The 24,429-nt window shown below is 48.4% G+C and overlaps 1 protein-coding gene across 1 annotated transcript; it reads left to right on the forward strand.

Moving 5' to 3' along the window:
- The first annotated feature begins 1,343 nt into the window (after positions 1 to 1,343).
- On the forward strand, positions 1,344 to 24,429 carry LRIG2 (leucine rich repeats and immunoglobulin like domains 2). Its single transcript, XM_050327072.1, has 18 exons — positions 1,344 to 1,479; positions 6,521 to 6,592; positions 7,087 to 7,161; positions 7,661 to 7,795; positions 8,233 to 8,376; positions 8,506 to 8,649; positions 9,393 to 9,536; positions 9,778 to 9,921; positions 12,569 to 12,649; positions 13,417 to 13,488; positions 13,629 to 13,697; positions 15,030 to 15,193; positions 15,921 to 16,241; positions 17,274 to 17,555; positions 18,452 to 18,901; positions 19,393 to 19,542; positions 20,410 to 20,691; positions 21,570 to 24,429. Exons 3-18 carry the CDS (start codon positions 7,091 to 7,093, stop codon positions 21,785 to 21,787), a joined length of 2,871 nt encoding a protein of 956 aa, XP_050183029.1. The 5' UTR covers positions 1,344 to 1,479; positions 6,521 to 6,592; positions 7,087 to 7,090; the 3' UTR covers positions 21,788 to 24,429.

Here is a 24,429-nt window from a genome sequence, read left to right on the forward strand (position 1 = left end):
GGCTGGCCCGGCACCGCGGGCGCTGCGAGCACCGGCACCGGCTTGCCCTGCCCGAGGGCAGCGCCGAGCTGCACATCCCGGCCCCAGGGCAGAGGATCGGGATGTTTTCTCCCGAGCCTGCTCGGCGTGGAGCCCCGGGCAGCGACCGGGCGGGCTGGGTTCGCCGCGGGCTGTGCCGGGGGCACGGGGCCCGTGTCCCATGTCTCGCCCACCCCAGGCGGGCTGCAGGGGTTGCCGTGCCCCGGGAGAGCCGGGCACACGCGTCCCTTCGCGGCCGGGGCCAGGACCACGAGGTGGCAGTGCCCGAACAGCAAGGACTATGCCCGAGGCTCCCACCAGGTGTCTGTCCGTCCCACCACCTCACTGCCTGATAGGGGACACATCCCCAGCACCTGCAGCCCGGGGACCCAGGGGTGACACCCTGGCGACAACACCAGGCCCGTGGGGACACAGAATCACAGGATGGTTCAGGTCCAAAGGGACCACAGCGGGTCATTTGGTGCCAAATCCCTGATCACCCACGGTCATCCCAGAGCACATGGCACAGGGTCGTGTCCTGGCTGTCTCCAGTCAGGGAGACTCCGCACCCTCTCTGGGCAACCTGTTCAGGGCTCGGTCACTGCACAGTAAAGTTGTTCTTCCTCGTGTTCAGGTGGAACTTCCAGGGCATAGATTCCTGCCCGTGGCTTCTTGTCCCATTGCTGGGCACCCCCGAGCAGAGCCTGGCGCGCCCTCTGACCCTGGTGACACTGGTGGCCACCGACACGACAAGCCCACGTCGCCAGGGCTAAGGGGCGTGGCCTGTTCTGTCCCCCGCCCCTGATTGACAGTGAGATGGTGTTGCGGGGATGGGCGGGGTTTGATGTGACCACGCCTTTTACTGGCCCCGCCTCCTCCGCCTTCAAGCAGGCTGTGATTGGGAGTGGGCGGGGCGATAAGAAGCCCCACCCTCTCTTGGTCCCGCCCCCTGCGAACCGACCGTGAGCCCAGAACGGGCGGGGCTTGCGATTGCTCCTCACCTTCTGACCCCGCCCCTCTCCTCGTGGCCACGCCCCCTCACCGCCCACCCGGGGCTGCTCAGCGAACGGGGCGTGGCTTGTACCGCAGCCCCGCCCCCACCGATGTACCGCCCCCGTGTGGGCGTGGCCATGCAGAGCCCCGCCCCTGGCCGCCTGCGCGCTGCGGTGTCGGCGGGCGGGCGGCGGGGCCGGGCCGGGCGATGCGGGGAGCGGGGCCGGCCGTGCGGGCCGCCCGCGGGGCGCTGCCGCCGGCCCTGCCCGTGCTGCCGCCGCCGCTGCTGCCGCCGCTGCTGCTGGGGGTGCTGGCGGCCGCAGCGCTGTGTGCGCGGGCCGCCCCCGCCGAGCCCTGCGCCGCGCCCTGCTCGTGCCGCCGCGGCCTGCTGGACTGCAGCCGCCACCGCCTGCCCGGCGCGCCGGGCCCGCGCTGGATCCCGCCGCTGCCCGCCGGCACCACGGGGCTGTGAGTGAGCGCCGAGGGGCCCGGGGGTGTGCACGGGCCTGGCGGGGGCGGCGGGGCGGGCCCGGTGCCCGGCGGGGGCGGGGCGGGAGCTCGGGGGCCTTCTCGCTCTGACAGGAGGGGAGAGCCGCGGTGGGGAGGGTCGGGCTCTGCTCCAGGGAACAGGAGATGAGGGCATAGCCCTAATCTGTGCTAGGGGAGGGTCTGGTGGGACATCAGGAGGAATTTCTCCCTGGAAAGGGTGCTCAGGCCTTGGAAGGGGCTGCCCAGGGAGGTTTGGAGTCCCCATCCCTGGACGTGTCGCTCGGTGCTCTGGGCTGGGGGACAAGGCGGGGATCAGGCACAGGGTGGACTCGGAGATCCAGGAGGTTTTTTCCCAGCCAGTTGGTTCCGTGGTTCTGCCCGCGGGGTGTTCAGAACGGGTTTGGAGCCCGGAGCGCCGCGGGCAGGGCAGCCCCGGCTCTGGGTCGAGGATCCTGGTGGGTCCCTTCCAACTTTCTGTGATTCCTTAAGAGTGAAAGGCTGGAGCGGAGCGGTGGAGAGGAAGAGGGTCTGGCCCCCAAGGCTCCGTGTGCCGGGGTCGCAGGGAGCAGTTTCTCTCTGCCCTTGCCCTGCTCTGTGCGAGAGGAGCGTGGAGCAGAAGCGGGTTGTGGTTGGTAAGGCTGTAGGTGATGCCAGTCAGGTCAGGGTTTAACGTCTCAGGTCAGGCTGGTGGGACACAACCCCTTAGGATTGTGCTTGGAAGTGTTCCTTTCACCCCGGCCTCAGCACTCCCTGCTGCTCAGGGACTCCCTCTCCTCCCCTCCGTTAAACCTTTGTGGACTCCCCTTGACGCTTGTCATTGTTCTTCCAAAGAAATCCCACAAAGCAATTAAGAGCCACCCATAGTCTTTGCTCCCAAGTGTTTAATTAGACAGTTTGCTAAATAGTGTTGACACAGGTCAAGCCTTTGTCCTTCCTTGACTGTTGCTGTCACAGTCACCGTTGCTTTTGTCACCTTTGGCTACAACATGCTCAGGTGGAAGAGGTGCTGGAATATGAGGGATATCAAAACCTGCTCCTGTGCACAGAGTTCTCTGTCCCTCCTGGAGTGATCATGTTTCCCAGTTGATAGGAATGGCATTATTCCAGACCAAGAGAAAATTAAACCTGTTGGGCAGGTACTATAAACACACAAACCACTGTTCAGTTAACTCCAGGAATTCCACTAGCAGGACTCAAGAGTCTGATCTGTGTCAAAAACCAGACATGTCCAAGGAGGTTTGTCACCTTCTTGCTCTTTTTGTGGTTCTCACCTTTCCCTGCACAATCAGAAGGTGGAAATGTTTAAGAAAAAAATGTATGTTTCAGCATAGAAATACAACTTGTGTGTGCAACCTTTGGTGTTCAGAGAGGCACAAGGATATTGTAACTTGTCAGGGAGGGGTGTCAGCTCTTGCAGAAGGGAGTTGGCAGTTCATCAGGAGGCTAATAAGCAAAATGATATCCGTGCTGTTTGAAGAGCAAGTTTTCAAGCTTCAACAAATACTTGTATCTTTCTCCAAGCTGATGGAGGGTGTGTTTGAAGCTGCTTGGCACAACTTGTGCAGTGGGAAGGAGCGGGGCTGGCACCGGGCTGTGTTGTGCAATCTGACGTGCTGCAAACAATAAGGGCATGGGACTGGTTTGGCATGGAAGGAACGTTAAGGATCATCTTGTTCCACCCCCTGGCACGGGCAGGGACACCTTCCACCAGCCCAGGTTGCTCCAAGCCCTGTCCAACCTGGCCTTGGACACTTGCAGGGATGGGGCAGCCACAGCTTCTCTGGGCAACCTGTGCCAGGGCCTCCCCACCTTCACAGGGAACAATTTCTCCCCAATATCCCATCTAACTCTGCCCTCTGGCAATGGGAAGCCATTCCTCCTTGTCCTGTCCCTCCATCTCTTGTCCCAGGTTCCTCTCCAGCTCTCCTGGAGCCCCTTTAGGCCCTGCAAGGGGCTCTCAGGTCTCCCTGGAGCCTTCTCTTATCCAGGTGAACCCCCCAGCTCTCCCAGCCTGGCTCCAGAGCAGAGGGGCTCCAGCCCTTGGAGCATCTCCGTGGTCTCTCAGGACTCCAACAGCTCCACATCCTTGTGCTGTTCATCAGCAGGATCATCCCAGAGCTGGAGGCTGCTCTGCAGGGGGGTCTCACCCGAGTGGGCCAGAGGGGCAGAATTCCCCCCTCCCCTGCTGCCCGCGCTGTGGGATCAGCCCAGCACACATTTCTGAGTCCTCTTGAGCTTCTCATCCACCAGCACCCCCAAGTCCTTCTCCTCAGGGCTGCTCTCCATGTATTCTGTGTCTGTCTGTTGTGGCTTTCAGGATTTTGGCACATGAAGTGTGGGTGACGTTTTTTCTTCACTAGGACTGCTCTGGCAGTTCTCAATCTAAACCAGCTAAAATGCTTTCCAGCTGTTTAAAATTAATCAAAGCCTAATTTTTCTCACATGATGAAGTCCCTGATCTGCTTTTCTCTCAGTTCTCTTAGCTTTGAGGAGTAAAAATTCTTTTTCCTGACTCTTTCAAACTACTTGCAGGTGATGCTTCCATTGTGTGTGGGGGTTGGTTTTTCTCTTAGGTTTTTGTTTTTAATAAGGCCAGGAGAGCACTTTTGGAACTTATTTTCATGATGGAAGTATGCAGGCATCTGTAACTTCATTTTTCCCGTGAAGATGTATGTTTTGTGGATTACTTGGCAGGTGATGAAAAGGGTAGGGAAGTCTAGGAGTTGGGAAATATTTTTTGTGTGTCTGCATTTTAACACATCAGATTCTTTAGAACAAGGAATTCCAGCCCTGTTTGAAGGGTGGGTGTGTGGAGGGGGAGAGGGGAGCACGATGCTGGTGGTCGCTGCCTCCAGTCCAAGTGTGTTTATATATCCTGGTAACCAGAGAGCTGATGAATAAAAGTAGATTAGGTATCACTTAATTAGTTCAGCAAGTTCCATTCACAGTAGGGTTTTTTGGGTGAGCTTAAATGACTCCCTGCACTGACACCTGTACCAGCCCAGGGCCACAGCTCAGCTGGGCTGAGTTAAGGCCGTTCTCCATCACCCATAATCAGTTTGGGGTGTGTGTTCTGATTTATTTACTTAGGAGATGAAAACCACTTCGGTTTGAAATGGATGTTTAGATATGTTATACACAATACCAGATGAATCTCTAAAATACAAATTTGGTGTGTTTGCTCTGGCTCCTGCACAGCCTGGGCCTCCCAGTTCCAGTGCAAGGGCTGCTGAAATGATGGGTTCTACCATTTTGGCATTTCCAGAGCGAGGGAATTGCATCTGGTTCTGCAGGATAGCAGGAATCTTAGCTGTGTGATTGAATGATCTCTAAACACATAAAATCAGCTGGTGAATATCACTCTGTATTTAGTGATCAGTTGGTCTATTTGAAAAAGAAAAGCATCAGTAACAGAAATTAGATATAAATAATGTCAGAACTGGTTTAAATATGAGCTATACCCAACTTCTTGAAAGTGGGCTTACTGCAGTCAAAACTTTGTTGTAGTCCAGATTTGACTAATGATAGAAAAATATTTTCTGGGCATTTTTTAAATTAAAATCTTAATTTCTAACTTGATAATCAGACACTAGGCTTCTGTTAGCAGGTTCTCATGTCTGTCAGTGTTTTGGAGGCGTTTGGGCAGTGTCCTGAATAACTTACTTTAACTTCTGGCCAGCCCTGAAGTGGTCAGGCAGCTGCACTAGAGGATTGTTGTAGGTCACCTCCAACTGAAATATTCTCTGATGTTCTCCCTGGAAGCCTTAGAAAAAATGCAGTTTCAGTTTTCTCTGACTCCCCAGATCTTTGTCAGTGCCTGCTGGCCGTGCCTGACACACAGGTTGGTCTGGCTCAGCACCCATGGCATGGTTCTCCTCATCAGTGGAGCATCTGCTCACCTCCAGGGCTGTGTTGTCATCTTCCATGTCCATTGTCTCGTCCTTTCTCCACGGTCTGCTCTCAGATCCTTTGGGAACAGCGTGGCTTGGTGCTGCCCACTCTGGTTAACCCCACTGCTCCAAGATCAGGCTGCTCAGCACTGGCTGGGTGCCTGCATGTTTGCAGCCTCCTCCAGGAAAGTCTCTGCTGCTGGGATTTGGGATCAGCGCTCCCTCCACCAAGCATGGCCGTGGATCCCAGACATTCCAGAGGGGTGTCCTGAGCACTCAGCATCCCTGAGCAGCTCTCACCCCGTTGTTTTTGTGTGTCTGGCATTTAGGATTGGCTTAATTACCCCACCTACCACGGGCCAGCCTGCAGAGCAGCATGCAGGGGCTGCAGTTGTTCTCTTCTCCAGGTTCTCTTGGTTCTTTTATTTATTTATTTATTTAATTAATTATAGGCATGAATAATCGTTTGCAAACCTGCTCGCTGCTCTATCTGTATAATTTGCATCTGGATGTAATTAAAAGAACACATTAACAACTGCCTGACTTGCCGTGGCACCCAGGATTTTAATAATTCATGGCTGGAACGGAATCTTTGCGCTGAACCTGAGGGGGAGTTAACAACAAATAGTCTGTCAAGTGTCAAGTCCTTGCTCTCTCCTAATAAGTTTTGGTCTTACAGATCAAAAGTAGAGCTCAAGGGAGGGTTGGACAAGGCTCTGAGGCACATGGGAGGATTTGGGATCATCCTGTGCAGGGCCAGGAGTTGGGAGTGGGTGATCCTCGTGGGATCAGGTTTGGCCCTGGGTGTATTTGGAGCCAAGCACGGGCTCGAAGCTATTGCAGGAGCAGAGCAGTGTGTGGGAGCTGTGGCTGCCCAAGCCTGGTTGCCAATGGAAATAGTTTTAAATATTCTCAGTTACATTTTAAAATTCATTTTAATGGTAGTTTTGGTTGCAAAGGGTGATTTTTGTCTCCTGTGTCAGCATAGCTGCTGTCTGCCTGATAAGCTTAGAACTAGCTGGGATAAATCTCCAGTGTTAAGTTGTACAAAGAATACATGGTTTGTTTCTTTGGTTTTTTAAAATTTATTTTATTGCAGGAGCTAAACAGCTTTTCTCTCTGTTCTCTAGGGATTTAAGTCATAATCATTTATTATCATCCAACTGGAGCATTGATTTGTCTGTTCACACGCTGCAAGAAGTGTAAGTTGGCTTTTATGAGGGTAAACTCTAGAGATATCCTACCTAATTCTAGTTAGAACATTTCATTGCATGTAGAGATACCTGGTCTGACTTGTAGAAATATTCAGTGCAAGGTAATTAAAAATGGATGCTCTGCGTTGGGAGCACATTTTATGGATAAAATTGCTTCTTTGTGAGCAGAAAACCTTTTCATAAAATATTAAAAGACCAATATTTTAAAGAGAAATGAGACACTGTTTTGTCTGTAGCAGATTTTAAATGAAAGAGAAGTAATAGTATCCATGAAAATGCGAAAAACTAGCATGTTTTACTCTTAAATTGTTCAAATTATTATTATTTAAGCTTTTGGGGATCTTTTTTGTCAACTACTAAGTATTATTAATGTAATAAACTTGTTAAATGCACTGTGATATGAATTATTTCTGCTGTGTACAGAAGGCTTTTTCTTCTCTTTGAAGTGCTAGTAATTTATTTTTTTTTTGTCCCTTTTTAAGGAAAATGAATTACAATGAGCTGAGTGAAATCCCATATTTTGGAGAAACAACTTCCAATATAACTCTTCTCTCACTGTAAGTAACAGCTCATCTGCCTTTTTCTTGTTTAACAATCGGGGAGAGCGGTGGTGTTGTAGTTCTGCCGTCAAATTGTAGGAAAACATCTTCTTTTGTCTCGAAATGCCGCTCCTCTGAAGGCCTTTAGGGAATATGCAAGCACTCTTTAAAGAAATACAAATCAGTCAGACAATCAAGTCACCCTAAATTACCAATAAAACGCAGTCAACCAAGGCAGGCAGCTTTGAAAGGGAGGGGTTCAGCCTGGGAATGACAGTTCCCACAAGGAACAGCCCAGCTACAGGCCTCAGAATTTGAATCTGTTCATATGTCAAGGTGGTAAATAGCTCTGGGATTTGCAGCGTTGCTTTGGGAATGAACACTTTTGGAAGCATGTGCTGCGTGTCCCGCTCAGGAGGCTCACTGATGTCGATGCCCAGAACCCTGTAACTGTGCCGTCAGCTGGGCAACCAGGAGGATGTTTTGGATAATCGTGTTTATTGCTGATCTCTTCCAGGGTGCACAACACCATCCCAGAAATAAATGCTGAGCAACTGCAGGTCTACCTTTCGCTGGAAAATCTAGATCTCAGTTCTAATCTCATCTCGGAAATTAAAGCCTCCTCTTTTCCGCGGATGCAGCTGAAGTACCTGTAAGTACAAGTGGTCTGCTCTGCCTGGGAGTCCTGGCTCTGCTCTCTGGACACCTCCCTGCTCTGAAGTTATCTTTGGACTGGTAGCAGTGCTTCATGGAGCTATAAATGTGCATGAAATAAAATATTTTTCATGCCAATCCATATGGCATTTTCCCAAATAACGTGGGAAAAAACCTACTGGTGTTGTCAAAGTGCAGCCAGCAGGGACAGGGGGTGATTTCTGCCCTGTTTGAGTAGATCACTGTGGACACTTGTCTCAGCCATGTCTTAACTGAAGCATGGACATGCAGTAAATCCAGCTCCTTGCACTGATTCCTGTGGAAGAAAGGATTTGGTATCCCAGAATTCAGATTTCTGATGTGATTTCGCTCGTGCCACTGTGTTCATAAAACTCTTTGTGTTCTGAAAGGCCTCTTTCCCTCTTCCTTTCCTAGGAATCTGAGTAACAACAGGATAACTACTCTAGAAGCAGGTTGCCTTGATAACTTATCTAGCTCGCTGATGGTGGTAAAGCTGAACAGAAATAGGATTAGTGTGATTCCACCAAAGATCTTCAAGTTGCCTCACGTGCAGTTTCTGTGAGTAACGGTCCTGAAAGCATAAAAGCAGCATTTACAGCTGTGTTGCTCATCTCAGCATGTTATCATTTCACAGAGTGGTGCCTTGTTGAAAGGTGTGTTAATATTTGAATGTCATCTTTATAAAAGGGAACTGAAAAGGAACCGGATTAGAACAGTGGAAAGCCTTACATTCCAAGGATTGGAATCCTTAAAATCCTTGAAAATGCAGCGCAATGGGATTAGCAGGCTGATGGATGGAGCATTCTTTGGCCTGGGTAATATAGAGGAACTGTGAGTATGCCTAGTTGTGGAATTTCTTTAAGGGTCTGACTCTGGAGGGTGTGTCCTGAATGGCTTCCCTTACATCAAGGCTGTGCTGGGATATTGATGAAATCGTAGGAAAAGAGTATTTTTGCATTGTTTTTATACCATACTTTTACTTCAGAGGTGGAAAGATACGTTTCCCCATCCCTGAAATGTCCAAGGCCAGGTTGGATAGGGCTTGGAGCAGCCTGGGCTAGTGGAAGGTGTCCCTGCCCATGGCAGGGAGGTGGAACTGGATTACCTTTAAGGTCCTTTCCAACCCAAACCATTCTGTGATTCCATGATATTGGTGTTCTTTCCAGGTTGTTCCCACTGGTGATCCAGCATGTTTGACTCTGTAGCTGCTTTTTTGCTGGTTTTCATTTGCAGTCCCCATAACATGGGGCTGTTCCTTGCTCTGTGACTTTGACAGAGCAAACACCAGGGTGTGCCATGCAGTGTTAGCAAAAAGAAATTATCTTTGAAAACAGAGATTGCAGTTTTGTTTCTGTCACTGGATCCCTGCAGCTGGTGTTGGGTTACTCAGTCCTTCATATACTCTAATTCAATCTTTTGATTTCAATGGAATCTGGATATAATTGTGCATTTTGTGTTTTCTATCTAATGCTTCATGTTAGTAAATCATTTTGAGACCCGCAAGGTGAAAGTTTATAAATAGATGTTTCATTGATTATCTACTTGACAAAATGTTTTTCCTTCTAATTCCTTAGGGAACTGGAACATAATAACTTAACAGAAGTAAACAAGGGCTGGCTGTATGGGCTGAGGACATTGCAACAACTCTATGTTAGCCAGAATGCCATCACCAGGATCAGCCCAGATGCGTGGGAATTCTGCCAAAGGCTTGCTGAGCTGTAAGTCCTGGGCTGCTTTTCACTGGGGGTTTTGGAATGTTGCAATAACAGATTGGCAAGAACAAGTTACCAAAGGAAGCACTCCATTTCCTTGTCAGGCCCGTGGTGGTGCTGTGTATTTTACTTATGAGTGCTCTGTTAGAGGAATTAATCAAAACACAATAGTTAATCAAGTCAGATAGTATCTTCATAATTAATCCCTACCCTACTTGCCTTTAAACTGTGTGCTCCGTGTTTCCAGGGACTTGTCGTACAACCAGCTCACTCGCCTCAAGGAATCTGCCTTCGTGGGACTTGGCTTGTTGGAGAAGCTAAACCTGGGTGACAATCGCATTAGCCACATTGCTGATGGTGTCTTTAGGGGTCTGACAAATCTTCAGACCTTGTAAGTACAGAAAAACAGCCAATTGAAATTTCCCTTTTAACGCAGACAAATGGGTGTTGCACTGAGATCTGTCCTGCCTGCGGGTGTGGCGGGGCTGATAATCTTTGGGTTTGCCGAGATAACAGAATCCCAGCCCAGCCAAAACAAACCAACCCCTCGGTTTTAGCGGTGGTGAGAAACACTGGGTGACCCTGGGTGCCCAGATGTGCCCCAGTGGTTCTGAGAAGTGTGGATAACTTGGCTAAATGCCACCTGTGGAGCAAACAGCCTGGAGCTCTTTATTCCAGAGGGTTTTCTGCGTTAGGGTTGGAAGCTCAGAAACCAAGTGGTTGAAGCCTTTTGTGTAGCAGGAGGTGTGGTTCAGGCCACCCTGCCTGTGTGCTGCAGTCAGGGATTGACAGGAGGTGTAGGGTTCCTCTTGCTGTCACAGGCTCGGCTCTCTGCACTTGCCAGGACCTTTCACAGCAGCTGCAGCTGTTGGGCATTTCTGAAAAGACCCAATCCTGCCCCAAGGAGATCTGAACAGTTGTAATTATCCTAAACAATGGTACTTGAGAAAGGAGTGAAAGTTTGTAACCCCTCTGTCACTTCATTAAATAAATGCTTAAATAAGCAAACTCACCGGAGAGATTTATGTAAGCAGTCATATTCTGTTAACCTTAATGCAACCTTTTAATGAAATAATTAAACCTAATTTCTTAGGTTTAGAGCAGCATGAAGAAGAACAAGAGCAGATTAATTAGTAGGTTTTCCTGGGCTCTCAGGGGCGTCAACAGCCCAGGGCCTGGCCCTTTCCTTTGGGGCTGGAATGTGCAGCACGGAGGGCAGTGGTGATTAACAAGGCTCCAAGCATTCGTGCCCAGCCAGGCATGAGGAGCCAACCCCTCTGCTCACACAATGAGGGGCTTTTCTTGTGGGTTGCCCGCTCGTTTTGCTAAGTGGTCTGAGTAGTGGAGTGTAAAAATACTTCAAACAACAAGAGACACGGTGTGGCTGCGGGATTAGTGCCATTGTTGGTTGTGTGCTGGTTGTTCCAGTGCTAAGGCTGGTGTAAATATTTCTCTGTGTTCGGCTCCTGCCTCTCTGTGTGGGAGAATAAACAGTAAAACTGATATTAACTGCAAGGTAGGATTAAAGCTGTGTCTAAAAATAGCAGTGAAGTTTTTTCCATCTTATCCTGTTATTTACTCCATAGTACTGTGAGCAGCTTGGCATTTGTATTCTCCAGCACTCACCAGCTAACATTCTGAAGCAGACCTTGAGATGATTCTGGAAACAGGTTTTAAATCACAAGAATTAGCAACGTGGAAATAAATGTGGTGTATTATTCATCTAGTCACGCTCATTAGATCACATCCATGTCAAGTCCTTTAGCTTGAATCATTTTTAAAGAGGAAAATATGTAATGTGAGCAAGTTCCAAGGCCATATTTGTTCAGACCATGTGATGCATGAAACATGGAATTCCTTTTATTTTTGTCTTAAAATTTAACATGCTTATGTATTAATTGTGGAAATGGCTGCTGCCTGGTGTTAGGACCAAGACTTCCATATTTCAAAGAATAATAAGAAAATAACATGTTACCACTGATGGTGTTCTGGAGGTTAATCCAAGGATGGGGGTTTTACACAGGATGGAGTTTTATACAGTTTACAGTCTCACTCAAGAGAAAGTAGATACTTCATTTTTCCCCCATTAGCACAGGGGAAAAGGTGTTTTTGTGAGTGACATACACAGTTGTCTGTGTATGTAGCTGGGTTTTGTGTTAGTTGACTCATTTGGAAGCTCCACAAGCTGTTGCATAGAATATCTGGTGAAACACAGTACAGACTATTCTTTATTAGTGTGATTTCCTTTAAACACTCCTGCCTGCAGGGACTTCTGTGCATGGTGGTATCAAAACATGCTCTTGGCTGAGTCCATGCCATTCAGGCTGAAAACACAACTGAATGTATTTCTTCTTCTCTCTAAAAAAAGCATTTAATCCTCTCCAAACCAGATTGCTCTATTGCTTTTGCTGTTTAGACCTCTCTTCTCCATAAGGGGCTGAAGTGCTGTGCAGAGGTCAATCAGAAATCCCATTAGCTGATAACGAGATTTGTGAACAGAATATCAACTTCATTCTGAAAATCCACCACTGTGTGCCTGGCAGCCCTACACTGTAACCTGTGTGTAATCTCTTAATATGCTAATGCTGTTATAAGCCTGTTACTGGGGAAGATTAATTCTGCTGGTGTATTGCTTAATTCCCTTACATGAACCAACTTGCTTCAGGAGCCTCTCCCAGCTCCTGGCAAATACTCCATCACACGGCAAGTGCTGGTCAGGCTGGGGCTTTCCTTAAATACCACATCAAGAAGTTGTACTGCAGGATTTGTTTGTGGTTCTGGCTGCAGCACTGATCAGGAGCAGTTTTGCCTTGCACCTCTGAAATGGGATATTCATCTCCTGACAGGCTTAGTTTTGTGGAAGATTTGAGACCTTCCAGGGGATGCTGTGCCAGGCCCATACAGCACTAATGTCTTCCCCAGCTCACCACTAAGCCTGGTCATGATGATGATGATGCTCCAAGGCTTCCCTCTAAGGAAAAAAGCTTAATTCCAGGCTTTTCCAAGGCTTCTTGTCTAAGACAGCTCTTCCCCTGCAGGGACTTGCGGAACAACGAGATCTCCTGGGCCATAGAAGATGCAAATGAAGCATTTGTGGGACTCAGCAGGCTGGATAGACTGTATGTATTACAAAGCATGGGAATGACAGCACTTCCCAGGCATGCAGGGGAGAGGGAGGGCAAAATATTAAGCAAATTGTAAATCAGTGACAAGGCAGAAAACCTTTTTAGTGGCAGCTGTTCTGTGTTTCCACTTGTGTGCCACAGCCTCCTGATATAAGCTTGGGTTCCACGTTCAGGAACATTGGATTGCAGCACTAATTTGAAGAAATTAAGCATAAGTACTTGATTTATTACTGAATAGCTCCCTCCCTCTATGTGATGATTATCAATTTTTGTGCTTCTTTACTTTGGCTGAAAGTTACTGCTTTTCAAAAAAAAAAAAAAAAAAACCACCACTCCAAAACACAAAGTATTTTTGAGGAAATGTGAAACACCATTGAATTAACAACTTTTCAGTACTTGGACTATGCACTTTTCATCCAGTGCCACGTGCTTTGTAGGAAGCTCCATCCACAAATAGCCTGGTGTGAGGGTGCAGTCCAGCAGCTCATGTGATGGTTCTATTTATCACTGTTTCATTCTCCTGACTTAAATTATCTTCTGACACATCTCTAACCCAAGTCTCTAAGGTAAAAATAGTAAAGGAACCCTGTTTGTGGGAAAATCAGTTGAACCTTTAAACTAAAAAAAAAAATAACATTTAATCTTTTAGCTCAGCTAGAAATAGAAAAAAATGTAGTTAAGCATCATGGAGAACTTCTTTTGGGTCCTGTTTGTCAACTCATACTGGCATTCAGACTGGGATCCTGGGCTTTGTCTTTCAGAATCTTGCAAGGAAACCAGATAAAGTCGATTACCAAAAAAGCCTTCTCAGGTCTGGAAGGACTTGAGCATCTGTAAGTACTTTACACTGTAGAACTTGTAATTATTTGTCAACTTCAGTCTTACATTCTCTGTCAGATTTTCTAAGAATTTACCTGAAGGTACCACACGAAATCACACTGACCCATTATTGTGCCCTTTGCTTAACTTGCAGAGATCTAAGCAACAATGCAGTAATGTCCATCCAAGAAAATGCCTTTGCCCAGGCTCAGCTGAAGGAGCTGTAAGTTCATGACAATTATTTAGAGATTCTTTACAAGCCCTGCCTTGGAAAGAATCCTTCAGCCATTATAGGGCTGTCTGAAGTTTCGAGTGTGTCTGCTTCCATCATGAAATATCTGCAGCAATGCTGGTAAATTATGAACTCAAATACATGTAGGTTTGAGGTTTGATAACATCTGCACCTTAGTTGCAACTAGGAGGAGATAATTTTGTTTTCTGGCAGTGCTGAACCATTCACTCACTTGCATGTAGGCAGTGAACAAAAGAAATAATTCATCAGAAATTTTTCAGGGGTGGGGGGTGGTTAGCAAACCTTACATTTTGACTTCCTATTTTTGGTGGGCTAGGGAAAGGCTTTAAAATTCACAGCTAGGCAAGACTTTTTAGGTGCTCAGTAGATATTTAAGGTGCTGGAGCCTCTTGTGGTCTTCAGACATTTGAAGTATTATGATGTGAAGAGACCTTCACACCTGAGACCGATCTTACTGTAACACAGTCCTTTCTGTGAGATGAAGTCCCTGAATATCGTGTCATCTGGTCTAAAACTGTTATTCCATTAGTTAATCTCGGCCAGATGGATTTAATCTGCAAGATCTGCCCGTGTGAGGAGACACATTTTAGGTGTTAAAGATTTCTTTGCCTTCTCTGATGTATTTTAAAAGTGAGGAATCGTTGGTATGTGCAGGCAGAGAGCAGGGTGGAATCCTGCCTTGTCTGGTGCCTCTCCTCTCCCACTACTGCATTCATCTTCTAGCAGGTCTCCAGTCAGTCATAACTCACACATAATATTTAGGAAACTTTGGAAGCAGGGGTGGGGAAAAAGTTGAGCCATCATTGTTTCCTGCTGGCAGTTTTTCTGTGGAGCAGAGAAAATGATCTGCAGTTGATACCTGGATGAAACAAATCACTCTTAAATATTTATCAGCTGGCACGAAAATGAGAATTGAGGCTTCTGCTCGTTTCGTAATGGCAAGTGTGCTTAGTTTGAGACATGGAGCTGCTCTGCAGTGTTGTTCCTTCTAATTGCTTTTAAGAGGGATGAGATAATTGTAAAGATAGGCTTAGTGTTTTTGGGGTTTGTTTTTTAAAGAAGTTGAAGCTCCGAGGTTATATTCTCCGGAATTAAAAAGAAATTTAAGGTTTTAATGCTGACGCAGAGGAGTCGTTTCTGTCATAAATAGCTAAGATTTTATAATACCCACAGGTACAAAATAATACTGTAAATCCTGACAGTTCTGAATGTGTATGCTTTAAGTTGTTTTGCTGCCTGAAATCACAGGTAGGAATGTGAAATGCACTTTATTCACCCTGTTGTTCTGCCTTGTTTCTGCAGAGTTTTGAACACAAGCAGCCTCCTCTGCGATTGCCAGTTGAAGTGGCTGCCCCAGTGGCTCACTGAGAGCCATCTGCAGCAGGCTGTGAATGTCACCTGTGCCCACCCTGAGTGGTTGGCAGGACAAAGCCTTCTCAGTGTGGACCCTGATGACTTCATCTGTGGTTTGTGGTTTTAATGACTCTTGATAGAAAAGCAGGGTGGCATAAGTCTGTGCAGCTGAAATTACTGCTGTGATGGCACGTGTGGGCCTGTGTACATCAGTTTGGGGTTTCATTCTGCTTCTCTTTGCTGATAAGGGTTACTTGTGTGTATGCAATTCTTTTATTGCTTTGGTGGTAGAGGCAACAATAATCATCATGTATAGGTACAGGCACCCACTTCTCCACTCCATCACCACCACTGTGGGGCCTGACAGAACTCTGTGTGTGCCTGTGAGAGAGTCTCTGCTGAAATAATGGGTATTGGAGTCACTCTCATTGAGTGGGATGAGATAGTGAACCGCCAGCTTGTTATGCTTTATACTTGCAGAACTTACAGGCTCTTCAGGATATTTAAACTCTCTGAAAGTAAGTCTCAGTCCTCCATAAAATAACCTGGCTCTTCAGCTGAGCAGGGCTTTTGGGTGTGAGCTAAATATAGCAAGTTCCAGCTAGCTGGACGAAAGGCAGGGCTGCTCAGCACCACACTGACTGTTTCCAGTGCTGATTCTTCTGCCTACCTGTGGTTCTAACCCTCATCTCCAGCTGAAAACAGCTGAGTCTGCACCACCTCCAGCGGGACATCTGTTCCCAGCGTTTCCTTTCTGCTTACGCCGAGTGAGCTTTCCTGCAGTATTAATTCCAGTCAGGGGGGAGAGCAGAGCTGATCTCTTGGTGTTTTTCTTTCCAGACAACTTCCCGAAGCCGCAGATCCGGGTTCACCCCGAGACCACGGTGGCCCTGCGGGGCATGAACGTGACGCTGACGTGCAGCGCCGTGAGCAGCAGCGACTCCCCCATGGCCACGGCCTGGCGCAAGGACAGCGAGGTCCTCTACGACGCGGAGGTGGAGAACTTTGCCAGGTACCAGCAGCAGAGCGCCGAGGTGCTGGAATACACCACTGTCCTGCACCTCTTCAACGTCAACTTCACGGATGAGGGCAAGTACCAGTGCATCGTCACCAACCACTTTGGCTCCAACTACTCCAACAAAGCCAAGCTGACTGTCAATGGTGAGTGAGAGTGGTAGCAAAGGGGAAAAACACCTTGAACCTGAAGCTTTATTTGAATAGCTGCAAGTCTGTTTTTCACTAGAGCTGGCCCAAAATGCTCTTGCAAGCCTGTCTAGCTGGGATTTAGAAATAAAAGCAGGAGACAGGTGTTTTGGGTGGGTTTTTTGTGGCGTGAAAAGCCTCTGTTTGCTTTTGGAAGGTGGCAGCTGCCTCCCATGCTTTATTAGAAGACAATTAGTTGTTCACCTAGTTAATTGGAGGTGGAATTCTTTAAACTGAAAGCTCCCTCTGCTGTCTCCTCAGAACTCAGCACCTTTCCCACGTATTTGTAAAACTGGGAAAGACTCAACTGAAAATAAATGGTGGGACTGGAAACACTCTGAAAAGTGGAAAGTGAAGTCTCTTTATTTTTAGCACTCATGATTCTGTGTATTTTGCCTTGAGGGAAGGGAGGTGAGAAGGCAATGTTCACATCAGTCAGCCACTGATACCTGTGGTACCTGAGAGCAGGGATGATGAGATGGATGCTCACCTTCCCTGTTACCAGGGAACAAAAGGTGTAACAAAGGTTTTAGGAAGGAGGCTAAACCTTTTCCCTGTCTGTTCCCCATGAGAAATCTTGTTCTTCACATCACCTGAAATTAAATAAATGGCTTTAAACAGAAAGAGAGTATGCTTATATTGGATATTAGGAAGAAATTCCCTGTGAGTGTGGGGAGGCCCTGGCACAGGTTGCCCAGAGAAGCTGTGGCTGCCCCATCCCTGGAAGTGTCCAAGGCCAGGTTGGACAAGGCTTGGAGCAACCTGGGCTAGTGGAAGGTGTCCCTGCCCATGGCAGGGGGTGGAACTGGTTGACCTTTAATGTCCCTTCCAACCCAAACCATTCCATCCTATGAACACTGCAGATGCTGTATTTAAATTTGGAGGACAGGCTCTTAGAAGTGACCACTGAAAATCTGTACAGTTCTTCAGAAGAATCTGCCCCTCTCTCTGCTTTTTAGCTGAAACTCTGCCTCTCTGTCTTTGATGCAGAGCTCCCTTCCTTCCTGAAAACCCCCATGGACCTCACTATCCGCACCGGGGCCATGGCCCGGCTGGAATGTGCTGCCGAGGGCCACCCCACCCCGCAGATCTCCTGGCAGAAGGACGGGGGCACCGACTTCCCAGCCGCCAGGGAGAGGAGGATGCACGTCATGCCCGAGGACGACGTGTTCTTCATTGCCAACGTGAAGATGGAGGACATGGGGATCTACAGCTGCATGGCCCAGAACATCGCGGGGGGACTGTCAGCCAACGCCACCCTCACCGTGCTGGGTGAGTCCCGTGCCGATCCATGCCAGCACTTGGATCCCTGCACGTCTGCAGGGGTAATGAAATCCCAGAAAATGAGGTTAAAATGCAAAGAGCAGCACTTGGTGGGATTTTTTTGTGGTTTTTTTTGAACAGTGAAGCTGAGCTACAGAGCTGCCCAGTGGAGCTGGAGTTAGTGTGATCTTTGCAGGGGTCTGAGGGGTGTATCTCAGTCCAGCTGTGGAGATTAGGCAGGTAATTTGTGTTGCCTTAGAGCAAATTTAGCTGCAGGTAACGTGAACTTGTGGCCAAGAAGGACAGTGGGATCCTGGGTGCATTGGAAGAGCATTCCCAGCATGTCAGGGAGGTGATCAGGTGCACCTCACTAGGGATGAGGAGAGGAGCAGGGAGTGCTGTGTCCAGTTCTGGGCTCCTCTGGACAACAGAGATATGGATCTCATGGAGTGGGTCTAGCACAGAGCAACAAAGATGATGGACTGGAGCATTCTTTAAGAAGGAAATGGTGAACAGCTGGAATCTCATCTGAGAGGTCTTTTACAGCTCAAATGATTCTGTGCAAGGCTGAGGGAGCTGGGCCTGTTCACCCTCAAGAAAAGATGGCTGAGAATGAACTTCATCAGTATCTGCAGGGCGATGTCAGAGGGCTGGGTTAGGTGGGATATTGAGAAGAAATTGTTCCCTGTGAGGGTGGGGAGGCCCTGGCACAGGTTGCCCAGAGAAGCTGTGGCTGCCCCATCCCTGGAAGTGTCCAAGGCCAGGTTGGACAAGGCTTGGAGCAACCTGGGCTAGTGGAAGGTGTCCCTGCCCATGGCAGGGGGTGGAACTGGTTGACCTTTAATGTCCCTTCCAACCCAAACCGTTATCTCGCAATTTAATTTTTCTCCCCTCTGCTATCCCAGAAACTCCTTCCTTCGTGAGGCCCCTGGAGGACAGGACGGTGAGCCGAGGGGAGACTGCTGTGCTGCAGTGCATAGCTGGGGGCAGCCCTGCCCCTCGCCTCAACTGGACCAAGGACGACGGGCCCCTCACCGTCACGGAGCGGCATTTCTTCGCCGCGGCAAACCAGCTCCTCATCATCGTGGATGCCGGGCTGGAGGACGCTGGGAAGTACACCTGCATCATGTCCAACACCCTGGGCACCGAGCGGGGCCACATTTACCTCAACGTCCTGGCTTCCCCCAACTGCGACTCCTCCCAGAGCGGCGTCGCCCACGAGGAGGACGGCTGGACCACCGTGGGCATCGTGATCATCGTCGTCGTGTGCTGCGTGGTGGGGACGTCCCTGGTGTGGGTCATCGTCATCTACCACATGAGGAGGAGGAACGAGGATTACAGCATCACTAACACAGGTGAAGTGCAAAGAGCAACGGCCTTTGGCCCCGTTTTTAATCCAGAACGCTCGAAATGTCTGGATTCGTTACAGATGGATAAGATTAAAGAACCGAAGATTTCCTTCTCAAATCCCTTCAGGGATTTGCTCAAATTCCTTCATTTTAGAGGTTCTTTTAAATACCAAAAGTGTGCTAATTCTATTCCTTATCCGCTAGATTTGTCCTACATTGAGGGAAAGCGGTAAAGTTTGCAAGTAAATATTTGACTGAACTTAAAAAGATTTTCAGGACCTGGAATAATGTGTGTAAATTTCCATTCCCTGTAAGTTTGGAACCGGCTGTGTGGATTTTTAATCACTGGTGTAGGAAAAAAAGAGAACTAGATAGGAGACAAGATATCTACATGTGAATTGAAATTCTGGGTGTTCTTGTTAATGTGGGGAATAGTGCTGGTAATACCTTGAAATCTTCACGCTGTTGATGTCACGGCTGTTAATTGTGCCTTGCAGAGGAGATGAACCTTCCTGCCGACATTCCCAGCTACCTGTCCTCCCAAGGAACGCTGTCAGAGCCTCAGGAAGGCTACAGCAACTCGGAGGCAGGGAGCCACCAGCAGCTGATGCCTCCAGCTGGCAGCTACGTGCACAAAGGCACAGATGGTAAGCAGAGCCCTCAGGTGTGTTACCTGGGCCTCAGCAGGTGCCAGGGCATAGTCTTGTCCTCACAGGTTAAATGCCAGCGTAGATTTTGCTGCTGCTTCTTCCCTTTGGCATCTCAAGAGCCCAGGCTATAGAGGTGGAAGTAGAGTTTGCTGGGATGATGACTTGCTGTACCTCTTGGTGTAAAATTCCTGCCTCTCCAGACATCCAGTTGGCTGCACTAATATATATATGGGGTCTGCACTATTCCCTGCCTTGTTTGGACCCTTTTCAGGATACTTTTGTCACTGAGTTTACAGAGATGCTATTTTTTACCATCCAGATGCTGAGGAGCCATCAGTCTCTATGTGGACTGGCTTGAAAGTGATCCCTTGGTGTTTTTCACACCTGCCCGTGATCCATTCCCTCTAGTCTAGTTCCACTGCTATTAGTCTGTGTCAGGAAGGAGTTGAGAAGCCCCTCATCTCAGTGACCAGTTTGTCATCAGGTCTGAGGTGTGTGGGCATGGAGGGACGAGTCAGGTCCAGGAGCAGGTGTGAACAGGTAACAGGTATCCCTGTTTGATCCCAGGGCTGTTTCAGCCTGGTTCCCAGTCTGGCTGGACTTGCAGGGAACCCTTTTACTTGTGAAATAGGGGAGCATGTCCATGGTTTCCCCTGGTCACCCTCAGAAGGGCAATGCTGTGGACAATTTGGGTTAGTGGAGCGTGGGGATTTCTCCCGTGACCCCTCAAGCCAAGTACCCTGAACTGTATAAAGGCCCTTCAAACTGTAATCCATGATCACACCAGGACATAAAGCCTATGGAAATCAGGCACCTTCACCCTTTTTTGAGAGTGTTTTGGTTTTTCTCCATCGTGTTCCTCAGGTGGGGCAGCACCACTGGTGATCTGCTCAGACTGCTACGACAACGCAAACATCTACTCCCGGCCCCGAGAGTACTGTCCCTATGCCTTCATCTCCGAGGAGGATCCCCTGGATCAAACACTCCCAAACCTCATGGTGCAGATGCCCAAGGAGGCGTACACAGCACGCACCCAGCACGAAACCAGTGCTCTGGATAATCTCCTGGCAGACAGAGACGTGCCTGTCTTCCTTACCAGCCACGACAAAATCGGTGAAAAGAAAATCTCCTCCCAGCAGATCAGTGGTGAGTGTCCCCTTTTCCTTTTGTTGCTTTGTATTCCTTTGGCTTTCCTTGTGCTGCCCTTCCCTGCTGACACACAGCTAATCCTTCAAGTGCCTGTAGTCTGTGGAGCAACTTGTGTTTATTAACCACCTGATCTCCAGACTAGCTCTCAGTTTGCATCCACAAACCCAAGATTGAAGAGGGTGATGTTAAAAATACAGAATTTCTGTGCAGTTCAGCTCTTAAAGTTTGTGGAATGTGAGCCTTTGAATGTACTTCAGGGACATCTATTAACCAAAAGCTGGAGCTTCACTTGAGAAATTCAGATAGCCCTTCTGCTTGAGCTGGCCTGAGGTTCAAAGAACTCCCTAAATTGGTTGTTTTTCAGTTGACTTTCTTCCAGATCGCCTTCTTAAAAATTCACACTGAAACTGTGTGTGTTTCTGGTTACTGGAACAGATTGCTGGAAAGGGAGAGCATCCAGTAAAATATCCTCTCAAAACCAGAGAAAATAACCTCAGAACAACTGTTACTGCTGAGTCACACAGCTCAAATCTGCCTCAGATCTGAGTGTGGTTGATCTCTGCTCTCTGTGACCAGGGACGGGACCCCAGGGAATGGCTGGAGCTGTGTCAGGGGAGGCTTAGGTTGGATATCAGGAAAAGGTTCTTCCCCCAGAGGGTGGTTGGGCACTGAACAGGCTCCCCAGGGCAGTGGGCACGGCCCCAACGCTGCCAGAGCTCCGGGAGCGTTTGGAAACAGGGACAAGGTGGGATTTTGGGGTGTCCCACGCAGGGCCAGGAGTTGGACTGGACGATCCTTGTGGGTCCCATCCAGCTCAGGACACTCTGTGACTGAATGAACTCGCTCCTGTTCACCTTCCCGTTTTCCTTCCTCAGAGCCCTTCCAGGTCCCTCTATGGGGGGTCGGCAAAGACCTGGCTCCCCCTCACCCCCGTTTCCTGCACCCCCCACGGCCCCTCCGGAGCGACGGAGCCGCCGACGGCGACCGGGACCGGGCCCAGGCCTCGCCCAGGCCCTCCTGCCACGGGCCCCGCGAGCACAGCTCGGATTTTAGCAGGACACGCAACAGTCACGACCGCAGCGAAGCCACGTAAGGCACTCAAAGGAAGCCCTGCGAGCCAATCCACATCAACTGACTGTATTTTCTACCTCAGGACCAACCCCAAGGCCAAAGATTCTCGTGCTCTGTGTGTGTGTCTGCAAGTTGCTAAAGAGGCTTCTCTCGGAGGAGGTGTCACATGCCCTTTTTCCCTTGGATTTCTCTGTCGGGAAATGGGAACGTGCACCAGAGAACACGTGGGTGATCGGTGCTGTCTACAAAAATAGCGTTAAAGCGTGGACTGTGTGGTGCTGGAAGCAGCCTTTGTGTTGGTGCATGCCTTGGAAAGCTCTCAAGAATGTGTGTAGCTATTTCACAGCGCTTTGTCTGCTTGGAAACAAACCATCAGGGCCTCCTCATGGAATTCCCCAGGAACCGTAAGCATAAAACTCTTGGCCCGCTTTTCCTTCCTTAGACTGTTGGCAGGTGCCTGTTACCAGTCTGAGCTTGGGCCTTGTTTTCTCCTAGGAATAATGGACTCTTAATTGTAAATAAATTTGCATTTATAAATATTTTGTATACACTAAGCATATAAATGTGTTGGCTGTAATGTAAATATATTTTTTATTATGCCAAAGTATGTATCATACTGTTAGTCTTGACAGCTGCGTATCAAGCCATATGGGAGGTTTTTGGGGGGGGGGAATGAAAGCTTGTTTGTGAGGGGATAGAGCTGTCTTTGTTTTGGAAAGGAGTGAATTTACTCATGGATATGTGGTGAAACTGTGATATTGATGAATTTCATTGTTGCCTACAACTCTGTGTGCATTAAGCCTGGCTGCAAGCTGATGCATTTCGTGATGTTAGCAGAAGTCCAAGTTTTATCTAAGCTTTTACCTTTAAAAAAACCACTTCATATCGTGTATGTCGAGAGGTCTCCATGTATTTTTCTTAGCTGACAGTTAAGTGAACTTTTCAAAAGAATGTGATGATGGAAAGGATCAGGTAAATTGGGAGAGCACTTGGTAAATACTTAGTGAACTATACTGTGGGTTTTCTGTTTCCTCTGCACAGCCAAAGGCAAGTTCTTTCTTCTGGGAAAGTGTCCTGTTGTGTAGAAGGGGTTAAAGGCTCCTCAGGGATGGGTTTTCAGCAGGTGCTTCGTGCTCAGCGTGTGCTCTGTGCTCACACCTGAAGAGTGAGATGGCCTTCCTGGTCACTGGTGCCTTTTTCTGGAGCTGTAGGATTTGTACCCAAATAAAACCAGCTGTGTGGATATCTTTGTAAAGACAAAAACCCCCCTTTTGGCCCAGCCCATGGACAGGTATGTGGGACTTCCCATCGATCCATTCCCAGACCGGAGGGTGTGTGACTGAAGTGTGAGGTGCAGTCGAGCAGAATCACAGCTCAGGCTTTGCAGACTGTGGAGTATTTGAGTAAATGAGTGAGGGAACACTGGGAATAATGATTCTTTTCCCACGGCTCTTTGGACATGAATAATAGTCAGATCTGTGCAAATGAGCAAATATTATCAAGGGCTCTTCCCATGCTCTCAAAGCCAGCGGGGCTGCTTTGATAGCAGCTCTAGTGGGAAGAGCATCCAATTGTCCTTGACCTTTGGGTAAAGTAGAAACACACAGGTGTGTTAATTTTTGGGTTCTGACAGCTGAAATGTTTTAATAACATGAAGAAAAAAAAAAAAGGAATCTTAAGTTCATTCCTTTCTGTTTTTATTTCCTCCAGGCTTTTCCTTCCCAGACAGCATTTAAGACACGGTGCTTATTCTCAATCCAAAGTGATCCCTGCTGCGGGAACCCAGTGCTGTCAGTTTAAATCCAGCTGAGAAAGGTCATGTCATGAAACCACAGCAGCAGCAAAGCCTCATCCTTCTGGGCTGCTCTCTGCAGGCAGCCACTCAGGGTGCTGCTGGAATGTGTGATTCCCAAGAGTGGGAAAACAGCATCCCAGCTGCTGCTCTGTCTCCCGTCACCGTTTGGGAGACGCTTTGCTCCTTTTTCTTTCATCCCTCTCTCTCCTCCGAGGAGCTGAGCTCACTCAGATCTGTCCCAGTGCAGCTGGGGATGTCTAAACCTTGGGAATACCTGGGGCAGAACTGCCTGGAGCGAGGGAATTCCCGTTAGGGAGGTGAGACCTGCTTGGCCAGGACTAAGGCCTTAAAATCGCTGCTGTCTGCACCAGGCCAGTGCTGGCTCTTGGAGCCCTGAGGAGCTAAAGCTGCTCTGATTTCTGTGAGAGAGGGGCCTGGAAAAGCTACCACTGTAAATCAGGACATTTACAGCCTTCCACGAGCATTTAAAGTCCATAAGCTGGTTGTAAATAGCTGGTGATTGTAAGTAGGGTGACACTTTGCTGCACTGTGGAAAACTTCCTTGGTAGACTTGGGTTCAAATCATGTGTCTCTTCTCTCCCTTTGCTCCAGGGGTGCAGGGGGGACAGAGTGGCCTTTCTTTGTTCAGTAAAAACAGGCAGTTTCTTCAATCAATGCCAAAGCACTACCAATACAGGAACTGGGGGTTCAGAGGCAGCAAGAGCAAAGCTGCTCCTGTTCCCTTGTTGCTATTTCCTAGTGTCTATTTATATTTTTTTCACATAAGAATGTATATTTTGTATAGCATGTGTAATATATGTTTGTCTATTGTAATATACGTCCATTCAATAAAATACTGTATACACTGA

This window comes from Myiozetetes cayanensis, unplaced genomic scaffold (genome assembly GCF_022539395.1).
Source record: "Myiozetetes cayanensis isolate MyiCay16 unplaced genomic scaffold, myiCay2020 scf32, whole genome shotgun sequence".
Lineage (NCBI taxonomy): Eukaryota > Metazoa > Chordata > Aves > Passeriformes > Tyrannidae > Myiozetetes > Myiozetetes cayanensis.